Genomic DNA, 18,640 nt, shown 5'->3' with positions numbered 1-18,640 from the left:
CCTCCCACTCCTCAAAGTTGTGTGGCATTGTACCACTGCTCTTGCTGTGTGCAGGCTGCCTGTCACAGAGCTGCATGAGGCCTGGCTTAGCTTCTCTTCTTTTTTTCCTTCCCTGAGGTCTGAGATACTGCTCTTATGTCACGACTGGGCACTGTGTGTGAGAACACATGGAGCTACATTTTCTCTCTTTTGGTATTTGATTGAAGATTAGGACCAACAGTTGTTTATTTTCATGCTGCTGTACTCCTGCAGTCTAAAATGGCTTTCAGAGTTCTGAGGGCATCTATGAGTTCATCAGCTCTGAATGGGAGGTGGCTACTGCGAGGACAAAAGCAGTGCCAATAGCTTGGCATGTGCTGGGGCAAACACTTGCTTGCAGCTGCTTTCCTCCGCAGGAAAAATCTTAAATTGCTCCTTGCCTTATTTGTGCTGGTGAAGCTTCATGAGTGAGAACTGGGCCTATATTAGTGTTTGTAGATGGAAGGCATTAAGAATTTCCCAAAATAATTTTTTTTTTTGTTAGGGGGAAGAAAAAAATCAGCTTCATCTGCAAAGTCCACCTGGATACAATGAATAAGACAAAAATAGATAAACATCTGTTCCAATTTGGGGGCAGGCGATTTTGGAGCCTACACCGTGTTGGGGTAGCTTTTTGTCAAAGGAGGAGAAAACGCAGTGAGAAGCAGGGTTGGGAAGTGGGGTAAGCTGGGCAGGGGGGTGAACCTGCCAAAAGTCTGGGTGAATCCTGCAAAGGTAATTTCTGTACTGCAGCACTGCAAAGGGATCTGGGGACACTCAACAGCAAGCAAGTGTTCACCAAGGGGGGACTGCATGGAGTATCGTAGCTCCTTTGGTGATGGGCTAAGCTAGACTCAGGTTTTTCCAGCTGGAACCTACCTCTGGCATGTCTGGTGAAGGATAGGTCAGCAGATTGTCCCAGAAGTGTCCAGAACCAACCAGAGATGAGGCTTTGCTGCTGAGTCAGTGCCTGAGGCAGCCTGAGCTCCTGGCAGCCATGCAGAGGCAGCTGAGATTCCCCTGCTCTCAGGACTGAGAGCCTTCACCTGGGGCTGGGAGCATGAGCACTTTGGGTTTTGTAGAACTACTGGGGCTCAGTGTAGCTGAGAGTTTGTGTCGCCTCTGTCTTGTTCCCACATGCTGTATTCAGCAGAGATCTGCTCACGACCCTTTTCAGCCCTATTGACCAAGACCTCATCACCAGATAAATATTTGGATCTTCACAGTTGCTGCAAAAAAGAAAAAGAAAAAAAAAGGGCTTTTAAACTCTGCTTTGCAAACTACACTGAAGGTTTAATAAAGTGAGTATTTTTAGCATGTCATAAAAATATAAAGCACCACTCTTATTTTTATCCCTTCAATCTCTGCAAAATTAATTGAAGGCATTTTACCTTTTCTTCCCTGACTTTGAGAAACCGGTTAACTTTAGTACCCAGGAGGGAAGGCATCATCAGATGTTGGCAAAGGCTGGCCATGTTGTGAGTCTATTTATAGCAAGTGTGTGTGGAACCACCTTGTCTTTCTTTTCTTAGCATCAGCTGGACGAGCACAGCTATCAATTATCCACGAAGCTAATGATAATACAGGGAAAGCTATGTAAAGCAGGTGCTCAGAGGCCAGAGAAAAAGGGGGAGGTAGGTGACAGGACACAGAGAATGAGGTTTTAGGAATTGAAAAAAATCCCTTTGCTCAGCCTGAAAACCCTTATTATCTGCAATAATTAGTAATAACGGGGTGCCTGCACAAAGTCATTGTGACTGCTTTCAGCTGGTGTGCCCCTCCCAAGCATGATTTCCCTCATTTATTTTCATTGTGTTGGCAATCAAGGGCGGTGGGTTTTTTCTTCCTTTTTCTTTGTTGTTCTTTTTTTTTTTTTTTTTCCTTTCTCTCCTGCTCACTTTGCTTTTAATAGATCTTAAGCTGAGTGTTCTGCTTCCCCCCACTCTGTCCTGGGTTCTGATATTTGGGTTGGTAATAGCAGGTTCTAGTTTCTCTGTGAAAAACTGAGCCTCTGATATTTCTCACGCTGGGAGATTGCACACACGCGTTTGTTTCCTCTTTTGTCTCCATTTCAGAGAGGATTTTGCCTGTAAGGACTCTGGAGGGAGAAGGGAGGAAGTGAAGGGATGTCCTTCCACTCGCTGCCAGTGACAAAGCTGATTGTCAGCTATTTATCAGCCTTTTTTAGTGGCTTGTCTGCGCTGCTTTCATCTCTAAGCACAGGAGAGCGGGACAGTGTGAACTCTGCTCTTGACAGCAGCTCAGGTTCTGACACCATCTGCCACCTAATCCACTTCCAAGGAAGGGGCTGACGTTTGTGTGCATGTGTGTGCACACATGCCCTCCCCACCTCGCCATACATCATTTCAGCAGACTCACACTGATCAGCTCACCAGCAACGTTTCTCTTCCAGGAATTAGCCTTTGATTGTATTACCTCTTTTCTTCCTCCTGCTTTAGATTTTTCTCTTTCAGTTTGGCACACTGGTGGGAGGCATTTCTCTGTTTTCTGCCTAGCCTGGCTGTCTGAGGTGTTGGAGAATTTTTTTTTTTTAATTTTCCTGGAAGTTATGAGTGTGAGCTACATGGATTTCTTTTGCAAAAGCAGCAGGAAACAGAACAGGTGTAAAATGTCTGTGTCAGGCTCCTTGGATAGCTGGTAAGTGGGTTCTTGCAGGAACTGTTGCATTTTAGGCTTGACAAGCTTCATGACATAATGCTTAGTGACATAATGGCCAATCTTGTCCACAAGCTCTGAAGGTGTTTCAAGATTTCTGGACTCCTTTCTCTAATCCATAAGGAAAGGCAGCTCTCATCACACATGATGCTGTGGTGTATGTGCTGGTGGTTTTAGATGAACAGCATCCAGCACAGCTCGCTGAGTGTACCTGATCATGTTTGCTCCTGGTGCTCAGTACTGTGCACGTTCAGTGCTGTGGGAAGTGGCTTGAGAATTGAGATGGAAAGGCAAGAGGGGCTTTGGGAATGATAGTGAGGGAGGGAAAAGCCAGTTGTTTTACTTGCAATGATGTATTGTGCCATTTTTCTGGGCTAGGGTAATGAATGTTTGGCAAACTGTATCTCTCTCTACTGTTGGGTGGTTATTGCACCTGAGTGTTGGGACTTCCTCCTCCTGAGTGCTCCTACATAACCTTCTCTTCCCACTTTGAAGGAGTCTCCATTGTACAAAAATTGGTCTTTTTCTTGGCTGGGGAGGAAGAAATAATGCTTCCTTCAAAAGTTAACACAGTCTTGGGAAAGAGGTCTCTGCCTCTGCCAAGCAAGGGATCAGGAATTCAACTTTCCTGCAAAGCTGAGCAGAGCTCTGCTGTGTAATGCTGAGGGTTTGATCCAGGGCTGCCATCATCTGCAGGGGACTTTAGATCAGGCTCCAAGCTCTCACTGATTCCTGTGAAGATCTGCTTTACTTTGTGGTTGTATTTTCTTTTTTTTTTTGCCCCTCCATTTGCATTTGTAGACCCTCTCCCTCATTGTCCAGGCACATACTAAAGGCAGGATGTTATTTGCCCACGTGAGCATCACACGGAGCTTGGAACAGAGGAATGCTGCCATTCAGTTGTCCTTCATTTCCCCAAACACACTGAAAGCAAATTGAAAAGAAAAAGAAAAAGCCAGTTTTATACTAAATAATGCTCACTAATTAAGAAAGCAAAAGAATTTTATTCAATTAATTGGAGGTAGATTTCTGTACAAAAACCTAGTTTATCAGCAATCTTTGCTAAGTGCATTTTATTTTTCTTGTAAGAGAAAAAATTACTTTTTGTTTCTCTAAGATGACTTATGGAGGTGCTTGAAGAGAGGTTTATAGTGAGACTGTATTGATGTCTATTGATGAAGCCTGAAAACTTCTCTCCCTTTCCCATTGACAAATTAAAGCAATTTTTCTGCACTTCTAAGAGGTAATGGAATAATTCTCTACCTCCAACTAGCAATTTAATATTGATCTGACTAAGACAGAATATTTCAAACAATTGATTAAAGAACTTATCTTCTAACCCAAGTTTCAGATATTGTTTGGGATAATTTCCTGTTCTCAACACAGTTCCAAGCTTCAAGATAATTTTGAAAGTGGGCTGTCCAGAACAAAGTGATAGTGGAACTGGCAGAGGTGTGTAATGCTCTGGTTTCATTTAGAGGATGTTATCCTTCACATTTTGCACTTGTCTGTGTAGTGAAAATAGCAGTGTGCCTGTGGAGGAACCTGGCTTCTGAAGTCACATTCTTTTGTTAGAAAATTGTAATTTTTCAGTGAAATATGTATCCCCAAGGCAATGGAAAACATTGTAATGAGACCTGCGTGTATGAGAATTGTGCTTCATTTTTAATTCAAAGTATTCAGAAGGTCTTCTTTTTTTTTCCTAGTTGATTTATTTTTCATTGGCAAATATCTTCTAATGACTGCTAATTAATCCTGATGTGTATTGGCCATCTCAGATGAAAACGAAAGCTCTTTTCCCTGCTGAGACATCTCTAAGGAATTAGAAAATTCTCGCTCCCTTCTGTACTAGAAAGTTTAGTGATTTGTTGTTTTTCAGCTCTGTCTCTCTGCTTCTGTGCCTCTAGCCTTCTGTCTCAGTATGGGAACCGTGTCTCACAAGTATAGACCTTTTTCAGCCTTCCCTTGAGGTTTGGACAGGCTGGGGAATTCCCTTAGGCTGAGGTAGTCCCCTTGTGCCTCCAGCCAAGCTGCAAGGAGCCCAGCTGCTCCTCATGGGAGGTGCAGACTGAACATGCAGTTGAAAGCTTGGAAAATTCCAAATAAATCCCTGAGAAAACACGTTTGAACTAAATCCAGGAGTTTTGGAGTTCAGTTTCCAGAAAAATTTAATGCATGGAAGAGGAGCAATGGTGTTCAGAAGACTCTTTAGTCAGCTCATTGCTGTCAAGCTTATCCAGCACTATTGATAAATTTAAACCCTAAGAAAAAAAAGCCCAAACAAATAAAAAAAGAGCCAAAATTCTGTCTCCTCTTACAACATTGGGAGTAAGTGTTGAATAAAAGGGACAAAGGGGGATGCTGAACGTGCACCTGGATCTGGCAGTTGGGAATATTTTTGTCTGGGTTACCTGTATCACATGTTTGGAAGACTCTAGCTGGGTGTGTTATTCTTTAGGGGAAGAAAGGCTTTTATGCATTTATTAACTTTATTGTTGGAAAACTAATGTAATTTCTGAATGTATACAATTTAAAACATGGTGTATTCCCTTTAGTTTTAATTAAGAAAAAAGGGATTGTGTTGGATGCCCATGCTGAGACCACTAATCTAATCTGCTAAGTGTGGGTGCATGGTCATTTTTGAAAACGTCCCTTTCAAATTTGTTTATTTATTCAATTGTTTACCTCATATTAACTTTGAAAATGTCAGTAATAGGAAGTCACATGTTCGTTCCCCTTGTTTTGGAAATGGCTGATAAAACATACACTTGCTTGTTTCCTGATCTGTAATATGAATATATATGTTAAATCTGGCCAACATTTCAAAACTGTTTTCAGGCTGAATAGTTTTAACAAGTTTAGTCTCCTCTGATGAAAGGTAAAATCACAGGTCAAATTATTAACTGCAGCTATATAAGCAATTCAAAGGCATTTCCCCCCATCTGATCCATAACTGGATGTCTAATGTGCCACAGCTCCTTAAATGTGAGAGCAGAAATTGCTCCACACTGGAGACTCCTGAGTCAGTATTTGGTCACCTAAAATGTAGATTTGTGCCACTGTTTGTAGTGATCAGAAATACCAGTGAAGGGGCTGGAAGACTGAAGTGAATCTTCAACCAATGAAAATTAGTTTGTTTCAGAATTTTCACACAGCAGTTGGTTATGGACAAATTCAAAGTGGCAAGCTCCCACGTGTGTTTGTGGTGATCTCAAGGCAAACACCTGTTTAGCAATGAGATTAAATTTAAAATCAAGTTGACCTCATATGGGAATATTTATTGCAAGCAAATTTGAGATTTTTACATCAGGAATAAAACATAACTCCATACTGCTTACTCTGAGTACTCTGGATTTCTGATCTGCAAGTGCCTATTTTATATAAAGCAACAAAGGGGTGTGAAGTTAGAACATCCAGACCGGATGATGCTTGTCTTGGGTTTCTGCAGGGGATAAAGTGTGAAATAACACTGGTACTGATGAGGACATGGGATATATCCTGAAAAGTCAACAGCTGTTGGTGACAACTGACAAAGCACCAGTGTGGGATTTACCTCCAAACTGGAGCAGCAAGGTGCCAGAAATCAGGGAACAGGAAAGCTGCCTGGTCATTGTAGGGGAACTGAATGAGAGTTTTGGCGTAGCAAAGTGCAGCACGTAAGTCTGGGGTCAAATTGCCATTTCACTCAAAAGGTGGAATCTTACACCTGTTAGACTTTGCAGCTATGAAGTGGCACAGGTGGGGCTACCTATGAACACAGAATAAGGGCAGTCCAGCATAGTTGACCTGAGTTACTTGGTTTTATAGGAGACTTTTTCATTAAGTTTTCTATCAGAATTTGCAGTATGTACCATGAAACGCTGACAATAATAATTAAGATGTGAGTTTAACTTCTGCCAGCTCTCATCTCTGTCCTATCATTTTAGTCAGTAGGTTCTTAAATTCCTGTTTGTTTTGGTCTGAAGCAGTTCATACATTTTATATCTCACCCTGGAGGTGGATAAGCACAGCTCATCAGTGTATCTTTGTTCTTTCGTTTCTGGGAAATCTGCATGCAGTAGGCTGCTTCATCAAATATTCCTAATACTTGAATAGCCTCAAAAAATCCCCAATGCAACCAAATCCTCTACGACAAACGCAGCTAGGACATGTTCTCTTAAAACTGCAGATGAGTGTTTGTGCCCATTCTGAATGCTGTAAACATGTAAGTGTGCATGTGTATGTCTGGAAGCCTCTGTGCAGTTCACAGCTGCAACTTGCTCTCAGCGCTGATGTTAAATGTCCATCCAAGGGGCATCTGAAGAAGAGAGATGAACAGCCCTGTGGACCTTAGACCCTCAACATCCACTTCCATTTTCATGATGGTATTGATACACTGAGATAAAGCAGAATGTCTAAATTTCCATCTGTTTCTGAACCTGTATGCTCTTTGGAGAGGCAGAGTATTTCACAGGCCTGTCAATGGGGTACTTTTTCATTTGCAGAGAATTCTTGTTTGGAAAAAAAGGACAGGAGAAAACGTTTGGTAGAGACTGTAAAGGAGGACAAAAATCTCCAAGTAGATTTTGGTGTGCCAGGAGCTTTGTATCATGGTGACACTTTAAATGTCAAGTGATGCGTGCTGGCAAAAATGGCCTAAATTCACACAGAGATGTGCTCTGGAGCTGTGGAGTTCTCAAAGGAATAAAAGTCACTGTGGATATTTCAGTGAGGATATCTAAACAGAACATTACTGCAGCTGGAAAAGAAAAGAGAGAAAAGACAGAAGAGGGGTCTTCTGAGGAACACAGCGGAGGCTAAGTAGAAATTTAAAGTGGGTAACTGGGTTCAATCCATGTCTTCTGTATTTTCTCAAGGATTAGCCTCTCCTGTAATAATCTTATTCTGCTTACAGTAGTGGATAAAAGAGTGTAATTTCACTGTAATTAATCAAAAACAGCACTGAGGTGAGAAATCTTTGCCTAACTCCTACTCTTTCTTTGCCTGCACAGATCTTGAATGAAAATCACCAGGTGTTTCCATATTTACTGAAATTCCCTTAACTCAAGGTTTTCCCTCAGCTTCGAGATAGAAAATATTGGTCTGATCATTGTGAATTGTGAAGGAATCACTGGAGTCCTTTGGCTGGAGGGGAGCTCCTGCAAGGAGCAAAGCGCTCTACTGCCGAAGGTCTTTATTTTCTTCATTTTTTTATGTTGTTTTAAAGAAAGCATTTGAATTGCTGTACATTGTTACTTCTCTCTTTCCTGGTGAATGTGTAGGCAATTGTAAGGAACAGAGAGCAGCTCACATAGCTCTGTGTTCAAGAAGGAAACTGCTATTTTAGATTAGGTTTGAAAAGATTGTATTGAAACTGAAGACTGTGTGCTTAGAGAAAGCATCAGAGGTGTGGGGACTTGGAAAGAGTATAGAGATTGGTACATTTAACCCTTTAAGGAGTTTTAGGTTGGGAGTTATGCCCCTCCATGGGGAAGGAAATAGCCAGTCACTTGGATATTTTGGAAAGACTGTGGTGCAGGGGTAGAGCTGTTACTCTCCATCAAGGTCTGAGATTTTGCTTTCAGCAGATTTTGTATCTCACATCATCGTATTCACCAAGTGGTGCTGGAATGAGTGTGGCTACTGCCAATTAGCACTAAAAGCACTCAGCAGCTTCTTATGGCAAAAATCTCTGCCCAAAGGGAAAACAGTTATGGAACTGTGGTATCTCTCTTGCCTTCCCCAAAATGAGGCTGGGAATCAGCTCCCATGGGCTGAGCTGGAATGAGTTAAGGCAGGGAGGTGAGTGACATGAGAAGCTGTGGAAGCTCTTGTTATTCAAAAGGATGGGTTTGGTGTCTCACTGGCAATTCACTGCTCTGTCTCAGGAAGGCTGTTGGATCCAGGCATGTAACTGCAGCCCCCTGAGGTCTCCCTTCACTTGACAGACAAGGAGGCTGACTCAGTCCAGTATTTAAAGGCTGCTTGACAGTTCACTTTACTGTACACTCCTGCGAATGCTTTCAGGTGAATCTTGTTTCTTCAAAGCAAAATAAGGAGATGACCTTTCTTCTTAGCTGCTTTAGCTAATAAGGACATCTCTGCAGGATGTTCTAGGTGAGAAAATTGCTTTGCAAAATGTTTAGCATTGTGGTATTATTCAAGAGTTCCTTTATTTTTCTCCTCAGGTCTTCATTTATATTACCCTGTACCCAATGGACTTTGTGCTGGGATGCGACTTCCATTAAAGATGTCTAGTACTGGTTAGAAACAAATGAATCCTTTTCTAGCTCCTGTTTAGTGGTCATTGATGTTAGGGGTTATTTCCTATCTTAGTGAACCTATAAAAATCTCTCTTTATCCTGTATAGCATAGGAAGAGTTCCACACAAACAGTGGAACTTTGAGCAGTTTAGGATTACATCCTATGGAAAAAGACAAAACTGCTGTCATTATAAGGTCAATAAACCCTTGAACTGATCTATACTGGCATTTTTTCTGGGTTACATCCTCTTCTGCCATTCCTTACGTGGGAAGGAAATGGTTTTCTGAAAATGTTTCTGCTGATGTCAGCGTTGGTGTTCCTAAACACAAAACAAATTTAAATGGCCTGGCCTTCAGTGACAGCTCAGCACTTCTTGGTCCTGGTCAATATGAGGCTTAGTTCTCTTATAATTTATTTGGCATGCATTTGGACCTCTTTCTGAATTTACTTATTTCATGTCTGTGTTGCTTGCACTAGAAAAAGATGTGCTAGCAAAGATTTTTGCCTTTACTCCATAGGAGAGGCAGCTCTTTCTTTGTTTCCTAGCTATTTGGCATTGCTGTTCAAGTATTTTTCTATGAAAAACAAATTTCAGTCTGCATTGTCTTTTCTATGAACAAAATTACTGACAAACAGCCATAACTGTGCCCTTCCTCTTAGGTCAGGGCTGTTGATGCTTTTAAGGGGAAAGGGTAAGAAAGGCTTCAGAAGTGCACTTTAATTTAGAGATGCATGTGAATTTGAAGAGATTTACAGTGCTTCTCTTAAAACAATGCAGAGCTGAAGTCTACAGGGCTTGAAATTGGAAGAAGTCTGAGAAAACAAATGGAGCTATTGGACTGTATTGAAAATGATCGTCTGCACAGCCCAGTGAACTGAAGGGAATTGCAGGAATAAAAAAATACATGCAGCTGAATTCCCAGATTTTTTTCTGCATTGTGAGTGCTTCTCATGGAAGATCACTAATAGGCTAAAATAATTTACATCTCTACAGTGTATCTATCCTCCTTAGCAACCCAGACTCATGCTGTAGAGGCTCTGAGCACTTTCACTTCTCATTTGTGATGCCATTCACAGTTTGCTGCAGACACCTGGGACATGTTGGCCTTACTGGGGAAGTGGTGTGGAGTAGTTATTGTGCAGAGTTATCTGGCAGCTGAAAGACAGCCAAAGTGTTTTAGCAGCCTGGTGGAAGCAGCTATTGAGGCACACTTTGATTGCATTTAATCTAAAAATACTTCAATCTATTTAATCTAAAAATACACAGTAAAAGAATTGGGCAATGCCTCCTACCTCCATGTTTTATACAGTACTTGAGTTCTATCAGTAAGAAAGGAAGATATTTATTTTTATATGGTGAAGGCATGTCATTCCCACCCACCTCGACCTCCAGAAATGCTCCAGGAATAATCAAACTGCTGCTTTTTTACAGCTGCTTTCTTAGCACCATCAATAACTACCCCATGAGCAAGAGCTGTGGTATGTTACAGCTTTAGGGATGAGTGGCTAGTGCTTTATTTCCCATACATGTGAGCTTTGAGATAACTGTGAATCCTCCAGGGATTTGGATTTACTATTGACATGCAGACAAATCCTTAAGCCTGACTGGGATTTGCTTGCATTGAGTTTGGATCGCTCAAGGCTGGAGATGGGCTGGAGTGGCAGTGTTTAGTCACACTGCTTCTGTTCCCTCTGCCAAAGCTGTTTGTTTGCTTGGTGATGTATTTGATATAACATATCTGTATTTATTTTTGCTACAGTTTTATTTTTCTGGACAGCATTCCTCTTGGTCTAGAAGAAACAAAATTGAATTCTGTGGGGTGGAGATTCTTGGTCTAAAACTTGATTAGAAAAAAGACTAGACAGGACTGGTTTTTGGTCTGGAAGGGGTGTTATCAGAGATTTATGTGGAGCTAGAACAGTTGGTGCTAAATGCACTCTTGGAAATTGTTTGGAAAGAGGAAATAAATTATGGGGTGCTGAAACTTGTCTCTAAGCTATTTAAGATGAGAATTAACTGTGGAATGGAGGGAAGATCAATTGTAGTGACTGAATGGACTATAAAATGGGGGTTGCAGTTCTGTGTTGATAAGGCTACTTTTCTCCATCTGCACCACATTGCAGTTAACTCAGGCAAGGATGGACTGTGTATTAGTTATTACCCATTTGGTGAGAGATTTAGTAGTCACTGCATATAAGTCTCTGAATATTTCTGCTTATTGCTCAAATAGAGCAATAGTAATTTGATCAGTGAAATGGAACAGTTTATGGCTGGGAAAAGACTGAATAGAAAAAGTTTTACCAGCTTGAATGGCTTGGAGAGCAAACAGAAGGCAGGTAGGGAAGGCTGAGTTAGTGTGAGAGCCAAATAAATTTGTCAAACAGCTTTAGAATACGAGGAATAATGTTTGCTTACAATTCAATATTATGTACTGGTTTTCATTGCCACACAGTGTCATGGAGACAAATGTACCTGTGTTAAAATCCAGATAAATGAACTGGTGAACAGGGAATGGGAGGATTGGATGCTTTTAAGGGGAAGGAGATTAAAACTATGCTTTGCTAAAGGCAAGATGGATATGTGGAAGGCAACATATCTCTGGATTTGCCACATTCTCATACTTTCTCTATTAATGCCCATCACTAATTTTCTGTGAGCAAGAGCTGCTGGCTTTGGTCTATCTCAGTAAGATTGTTCTCTTAGGCTTAGAGTGTCTACACTAGATAGAGGTTTTGTTTGGGGTTTGGGCTTTTGTTTTGGTTGTTTTTTACATGAGCAAAGCATTTTTCTTTTCTAATTTTCAAGACAGTGAGGTCTTTGACATCAAAGGTAGACTAAGCTACCTGAAAAATGCCCTTTGCACGGCACAGGCTGGGAGCTTGAGTCTGAAGAGCAGCTCATCTTGCTGACATGATACTGAGACTGATCCAAAGACCCTGCTAGAAGGATTGCTGGATCCTGCTGCCTTCAAGTGGCTCCATGTGAGATCCATTCATGTGAGGTGGTACAGACAAGGAGGCACTTGCTGTCACAGAGGTGTCAGGACTGCATGTGAATTTTAAGCAGACACAGAGACCACTCCTGCTGCACTCTCCTAGCACCTCCCTACTAGCCAACTTAGTAGCTACGTTACTTGGAAGAACCTCATTCCTTTCCTCTCAATAAAATATTATGTAGGGAGCCTGTATTTCTTTGTGGGGCCAGTTATCTAAAAATGTATCTACAAGATTCCACATTAAAATACATGAATCTGCTCCTGCCTCGAGCTGTTGTTCTGGAGCCTATTTTATTACAGATGGTTCCTGTTATGTTTCATTGTTTTTATTTGTGCTGAAAGCTGAAAATGTAGCTGTCCTCTTGCATGTTTTAAGGGTCTAAAATCAGTTAGGAGCTGCTGAGAAAGTTCACCATGCTTGAAATAATCCATGTTACCCACATGCTTCTAATTTTGCTGTTGAAGGCTTAGAAAATCCTTCAAACATCATATAACTCAGTCTGAAACAAGCAATTTTGCTGAGCTGCCAGACAGGGAAATTGTTGCATTTGTCAGATCTCTGATGTGTATGCAAGGGCAAAAGAATAGGAATGGAAGCTGGGTTTGCTGTCTTTTTTTCCACTTTCCTGTTGCTCTAGTCCCAGTTGCAGAGCTGCTCAGAATGGTGCTGTCCTCTGCACACTGATGTGGCTCTGTTGTGCCATTGCAGTTTTATACTAGCTAAAAGCTGATTTATGAGACATTCAGCACTTGCTTTTTATTTTGGCCAAAACTGTAGTGAAATTTTTTGCAAGGCAGTATCATTGATTTTAGCAAACTCAGTATATATTCACTTGTCCTTCAGCATGTGGCATCCTGGAGATCCATGCCAAAAAATGAGTCTGTGCAGAAGCTGGTGCATAATTTCCAGGAAAAACAATTAAAAATACTTTCTAGTTCTTGTATGGGTGTACACAGTGCCCTCCATGAGTCCTCTGAGGTTTGCTTTTGACATTAAGGAAGAGTAATGTGGTTTAAAGAAAAAAAATAAAGACTAATTTTAAAACCTTACTTCTTTGCTACAGTTTCCAGTTCAAAAATATTTTTTTTCCTTCCTTTAAAAGATATTTTTCTCTTTGAGAATCTTCTCTGACTGGCTGGAGCTGGGGTTAAAGTAGAAGTCAAGCTGGTGCCCTTAGTCCTAGAACAAGATGTACACAGCTTCCATGAAGAAAATAAAAATGTTGAGTCAAATGGGTTTTTTTTCAGGTAGCTTAGTCTACCTTTGATCTCAAAAACCTCACGGTCTTAAAAATTAGGAAAGAAAAATGCTTTGTTTTGCTCATGTAAAAAACAACCAATCAAAACAAAAACCCCAAACCCCTCCAAAAAACAATCCTCAAATTCAAAAACATGGGCAAAACAAACCTTACAAGAAGAAATAAGAGAAAAAGATGTTGAAGAATGGAATTAATTCTTAGGTGTGTATAAAGCACCAAAATGAAGGTGCATAGGATCAGACTCTGATTTTTTGCTGGTTTTGCTCTGTATTGTCTCTGATTTTTTGCTGTTTTCAATAAGGTCTTCTGCACCCTTGGGCTGATCTTTTGAGAATTATCTTTGGCCATGGAAAGCATTATTTTCTGGCACTGATGTGTTGGGGGAAAACTGATGTCTCCACTCTCTGTGAGGTCCAAGACTGACCTTTCTACCCTGGAACAAGTGGTTTCCCACCATCTGTGCAGACCAGGATTGTTGGACTTGGAACATCCCCCATTCACTTGGTGTCTCCTGCCTCACAGAGACCTCAAGGGGTATGATAACATGTGGCATGAAATTAGGAACATTGGGTCAGTGGAGGCTGGTGCTACATGAGCTGTCTCCATCCTCTTCTGTGAACAGCTGAGCAATGGTGTGGGTGGCACCCACTCAGGAGAATGTTTGACCCTTTTGTAGGTTCAACTATCAGCCAAAGGAGGGTCCAGTGTCGTTTGTCATCCCTCCTGTATCTTGTCCATCTGTTTGGCCCCTCTCACCTTTCTGCTCCAGCAGCAAGGGCTTGGAGAATGAAGGTCTTGTTGTTCTACCTGTCTGGAGAGATGTTTTCCTGCCAGCTACCTTAGCCTATAAAAACAAAAAGCTGTAGATCTTGTTACATATCACTCTCTTCTAAGATACAGAAAAATAAAGTTTGGGGGATTTTACTGCTTTCCTTCACAGTGGGAGTGCCAGATGAGTAGGATTTGTTAGTCTTTAGCACAAGTAACAAGGATATTCTGATTTGCCTGAAATGAACAACCTGGGGAAATCACATGACAGATTGATTACATGGGGTGCCCTGTTTTCTTTGTTTAAAGTCTGTAAGTTCACACAAGGACCTGCCCTTCTGCCTGCTCATTTTGAGAACACTTCTGAGGTGTACCCAGTGTATAGAGCTGCCTCCAAGCACATTATGTATCATAAGGTAATGCGTCAAACTGAGAGAAAATAGATGCTTTGACAGAGAGTTATGCACTTAAAAAAGCAACATTCCTTCTAGCTTCCAATCTTTTGGTTAGTTTTTTTTAAAAAGTATTTTCCCACAAAAGCAATTTATTGCCAAGTCAATGCCAGCAAAAGTGGAAAATGCAATCACTGTTTTGAATTTGAAAGGTCTGGGGGAGAATGATAGGTGGTACAATCACTGTGGTTTGTTAGCAATGACTGCCAGCAACTGTATTGTTTGATTTATTTTTGTTGAAGTGCTCAGTTCTGCTTCTTCAAACACTATTTCAGCTCCCTCTTTTCCCTGTTTTGACTCTTATAAATTAGGGAAAGAGAAGGGAAGCTATGCTTACATACCTTTTTTTTTTTTTCATAAGCAATGGAGAAGAAGTTGGCCTTTGGAGGGAATTTGAAAGGGACGAAGACAATGGTTTAAACTGGTGCAGGGAGTAAACTTAAGAATCTAATTGGTGGTGGGCAACACAGAGTAAAGTAATAAAAGTGAGAATAATATTCAAGTTGCTCATGGTTTTGGAGGGAGTAATGGTCAAGAAGCCTATGAGGAAGCTAAATCATGCTTTATAATGGAATGGTTTATTGTCAGTAAAGCATTTAATTTTAGAATGGAGGTACTTAAAAGACTGTATTTTCCATATGTGTCTCTATTAAAAATTAGAAACCTGTTTTGGGGGAGGAAAATACTCTTTTTACCTTTTATGTGATATCTGTATTCAGTTTTGTTTGTTTAAAAATCATTAGAGTCCCAAGTGGAAAATCAAGACTTTCTTTTCACCCTAGACCTCTCCAATGAGAATATCTTTCTCTGACTAAACCTGTATGGAATTAACTACTTCTTGTCTGAGATGGACCAAGGGAACCATTTAGGACCCCAACAGTTCTTATGTATTTTAAAGTCATTAGGCATTTTTTAAAACTGTAGTAATGTACACCTCTTTTCAAATAATGCTTTTTATTTTAAAATATACCAAATGGTTCTTGAGTGCTCTGCTTTGGTATAACCAGACTTTCCTCACCAAAACCAACTGATAACAGATTCTGTATTGCTGGAAGGGATTTTGTAGCAGTGATTGCCAGGGTTACTGGTATGTTCAGTCCAACTCTTAGCATGAACTGTTAGTGCCAGGCAGTGGCTGGAATAATGAATACAACTGAGGATACTGCCCAAAAGCACTTAAATACAGCAGGTTGAATAAGTGCTGAGGGAATGGAAATCTCAGCAGTGAGGACATACATTAGCTAGTGAATGGAACTTGGATAGGAATTTTCTAGTTGTGCTGGGATTTTTCCAGCTGTAACAGAGCTCTCCTAGAGAATCAGATCCACTATCACTTCTCATTTATGTTTGCTCTGAAGCAATCTACATGGACCAACAACAGAGGCATGTTCCTAGGGAGACCCAGCCAAACTGCAGCATTGGAGCTGAAGTCCCAACGTGAATTGACAGCTCCTGTGGCAAAGGAGCTTTATATTCCTTAAGGTGATCTCAGACAAAATTGTCTTTCAGTGTGGAGACATTCTTGCCGAAAGTATTTTGTCATTTCTTAATCTGTTGTGCATTGTATTTACTGTTACTCTGTGGAGGCTTGATTAGCTTTTGCAACAAGATAGGAGGTCAGACAATGGGGATCAGACATGTTACCTGAGGAAGACTGGTCAAAGAGATGAGAAGCTGGGAGTGGGAACAGAAATACAGCTATTCATAAGGATGATGTTCCATTCATTGATATTTCTTTTCTATCTCTCCCTACTTCTCTTGCCTGAATTTGGTTCATAGATGGAGGAAGTGAAAACAATGAAACTTGCTATGTAGTAAGATCGCTGTTCGCTTGCTATTAAATAATGCTTAATATCAAATTACTGGAAGAATTGGAATTTTTTATATAGGTAATCCAAATGTAAAATATGACCTTTTTCCTTTCTTTCTTCTGGAAGTGAATACAATAGAGTCAACCTCTGGAATTTTTGAGTTGTTGGCTTTGAGGTGGAATAATTTAACCCAAAAGCTTATGTTTGCAAGAGAAGGAAAAGAAGGAAACAGCACATCTCAGCAGCTTCTGAACTACACATGTAATGCTTCAAATGGCAAAAACCAGATTATTGGAGTCCAATTATTCATTGTCACATGTTTCATTGGCAGGCAGGAATTAGGAGAAGAAGGTGGGGAACTCTCCTGCAATGGAAGGATTGTGTCTTGTTAACAGAGTCAGTTGATGCAGCTAGTTTAAGTTCTTTTAAAAGAGCTTGTTAAGGTCCTTTTAAAAGAAGTACTGTTCAAATTTTTCCTTTATTCTTCCTCTACCCTTGAACTGATGCTGCAACAATGCTTGGCAGCTTGCTCTTGAAATATATTCCCTTAGTGGTGGACTTCTCCTTTGGATTCCCTTCTTCTGAGCAGTCACAAGTTGCTCATGAGTGCTGGTCCTAGTGTTAGCTGCATTTTTCTTTCAAAGGATATTTTTGGTCCATCTACAGTTCTGATGAGTTTATGACCTGTCTTGTCAATCCTTCACTGGTAGAACTGGACCTGAATTCCATTTCAGGATATTTGTATAGAATGAGGTTAACACTGGTTTGGGTTTGGGCACCCTCCCCAGCTGTGGAGCTGCAAGGTGAGTCCCATCCTTGCTGTGATGTGGGGGCACCAGGTGGTGGCTGTGGCTTCAAGGAAGTGGTTAAGTACAGTGCAGTCCTTCAGTTAGGGGAGAACAATGCTGAATTACAGCCTGGAGTGTTTATTTACATACTGTACACGTGTTCATGACATATGGAAAAAGAGTGCTCATGTGACTGCAAAATCAAACATGCAGAATTTAGGAAATGCCAAGATGTGGATTTTCCCACCTTCTTGCACATTTGCCTTGTGACTCAGTCTTTAATTACACAGTTGCACACTGCTTTTCCCACAGAATTCCTGCATCCCTCTGTGCTTGGATGCCCACTGTTGTTTCAAGAGAAGCTAGTCAATATTTTATTTTCTTTTTGTTGCTCCTCATGACATTATTCAGGCTGCACAATGAGGAAGGAATTATGGATGCCCTCATGGTTTTGTTTTGTTTTTCGCTCATCTTCATGTGACAGCATAAGTGTTTAATGGGTAATCTTTGCAGTGGTTCTGTCTGATCCTGGATGCTGTCCTGACCCCATTCACGAACCATGGGAATGCAAGAACATTGAGGATGTGCTCTTGACCAACAGCCTTACCAAGCTTTTCTGATTGCATCATCTCCATTATTCTCCTTGTTCCCAGTGTCCCATTTCAAATCCCAGTCCAAGTTTTTTCCTCCTCTTACCTGGCTTTAAAAAATAAATTGCTATGGTAATTTTTTTTTGTTACCTATACATGATTTTACAATTCTTTTTGGAGATATCCTGTACCAGAATAAAGCACCAAGCCTCTTGTAAATATAATGTTTAGAGAACCACAGGGGAGAGAAAAACTAAAGAATAGGGAAGGTAAAGTTGTTTTTACACCCACACTCCATCTCTTTTCATATTATTCTTGGTCTTGTCTGTTTCAGTGAAATTTCTCTATTTTTTTCCCTTTAAGTACTGCTTTGAGAAGATGCAAATACCACCCATCAACTTTCTTTTAGTTGGTAGGTTAGCACAGCATTCTGTTGCTAATAAACAGCAGTAGATGTAGAAAAGAACATGTGGGACTGCTGGCTTCAGGTAAGAGTCTGAAAGCCCAGCTCAGATTTCCTTCAGTGCTCTTGAGTTTTTGTAGGAAGCCGCCAGTGTAATCTTGCTTCCTTCTAAATTTCTAATAGCCAAACTATTGTTTCTCTACCTTGGTGGTACCATTAGAAAAATCAATGAATGTCAGAGGATGCGGGAATAGTTGTTGTGGCAAAAGCCAAATAAGTTGATTGTTTTTATATTCAGCTGGTTACGTTTGAATTGATTTACCAGTATATTAGCTTCAAAGGCAATCCTAGTATAAAATATATTGACAGGTAGCTGCATCACAATGATTCATACATTTGCTGTAGTCAATATCACAGATTGTGTTTAGTGTTTACATTTTGTACGTTCACTGAGTTTACCCAAAACACGGAGTTATTTCTAGTCCTGGTCTTTACGTAAAGCTGAGTTTTGGAGTCTGAGCTGGCAAAGCACTGCTGTATTTGATTAGTAAATCCTAAACCAAAACAAAGCAACTGACTGTTCTTTTCATTTGCATTAGGCACTCCAGTTCATCAGAGTTCCTTAAGAGTCTTAAT

The 18,640-nt window shown here is 40.7% G+C and overlaps 1 protein-coding gene across 1 annotated transcript in view; it reads left to right on the top strand.

Annotated features, from left to right (window-relative positions):
• Window positions 1-2,402: 2,402 nt before the first annotated feature.
• Window positions 2,403-18,640, top strand: part of LOC102037395 (diacylglycerol kinase iota-like) — a gene marked incomplete at its 3' end in the record, with an annotated part of 114,999 nt that continues 98,761 nt past the window's right edge. Inside the window, exon 1 of the mRNA XM_031061424.1 lies at window positions 2,403-2,676. Within this exon, the coding sequence (XP_030917284.1) occupies window positions 2,588-2,676 (89 nt within the window). The remainder of the gene's footprint in view (window positions 2,677-18,640) is intronic.

The sequence above is a fragment of the Geospiza fortis genome, unplaced genomic scaffold (genome assembly GCF_000277835.1).
Source record: "Geospiza fortis unplaced genomic scaffold, GeoFor_1.0 scaffold8, whole genome shotgun sequence".
Taxonomy (NCBI): Eukaryota; Metazoa; Chordata; class Aves; order Passeriformes; family Thraupidae; genus Geospiza; species Geospiza fortis.
This window is presented reverse-complemented; position numbering and strand designations above follow the sequence as displayed.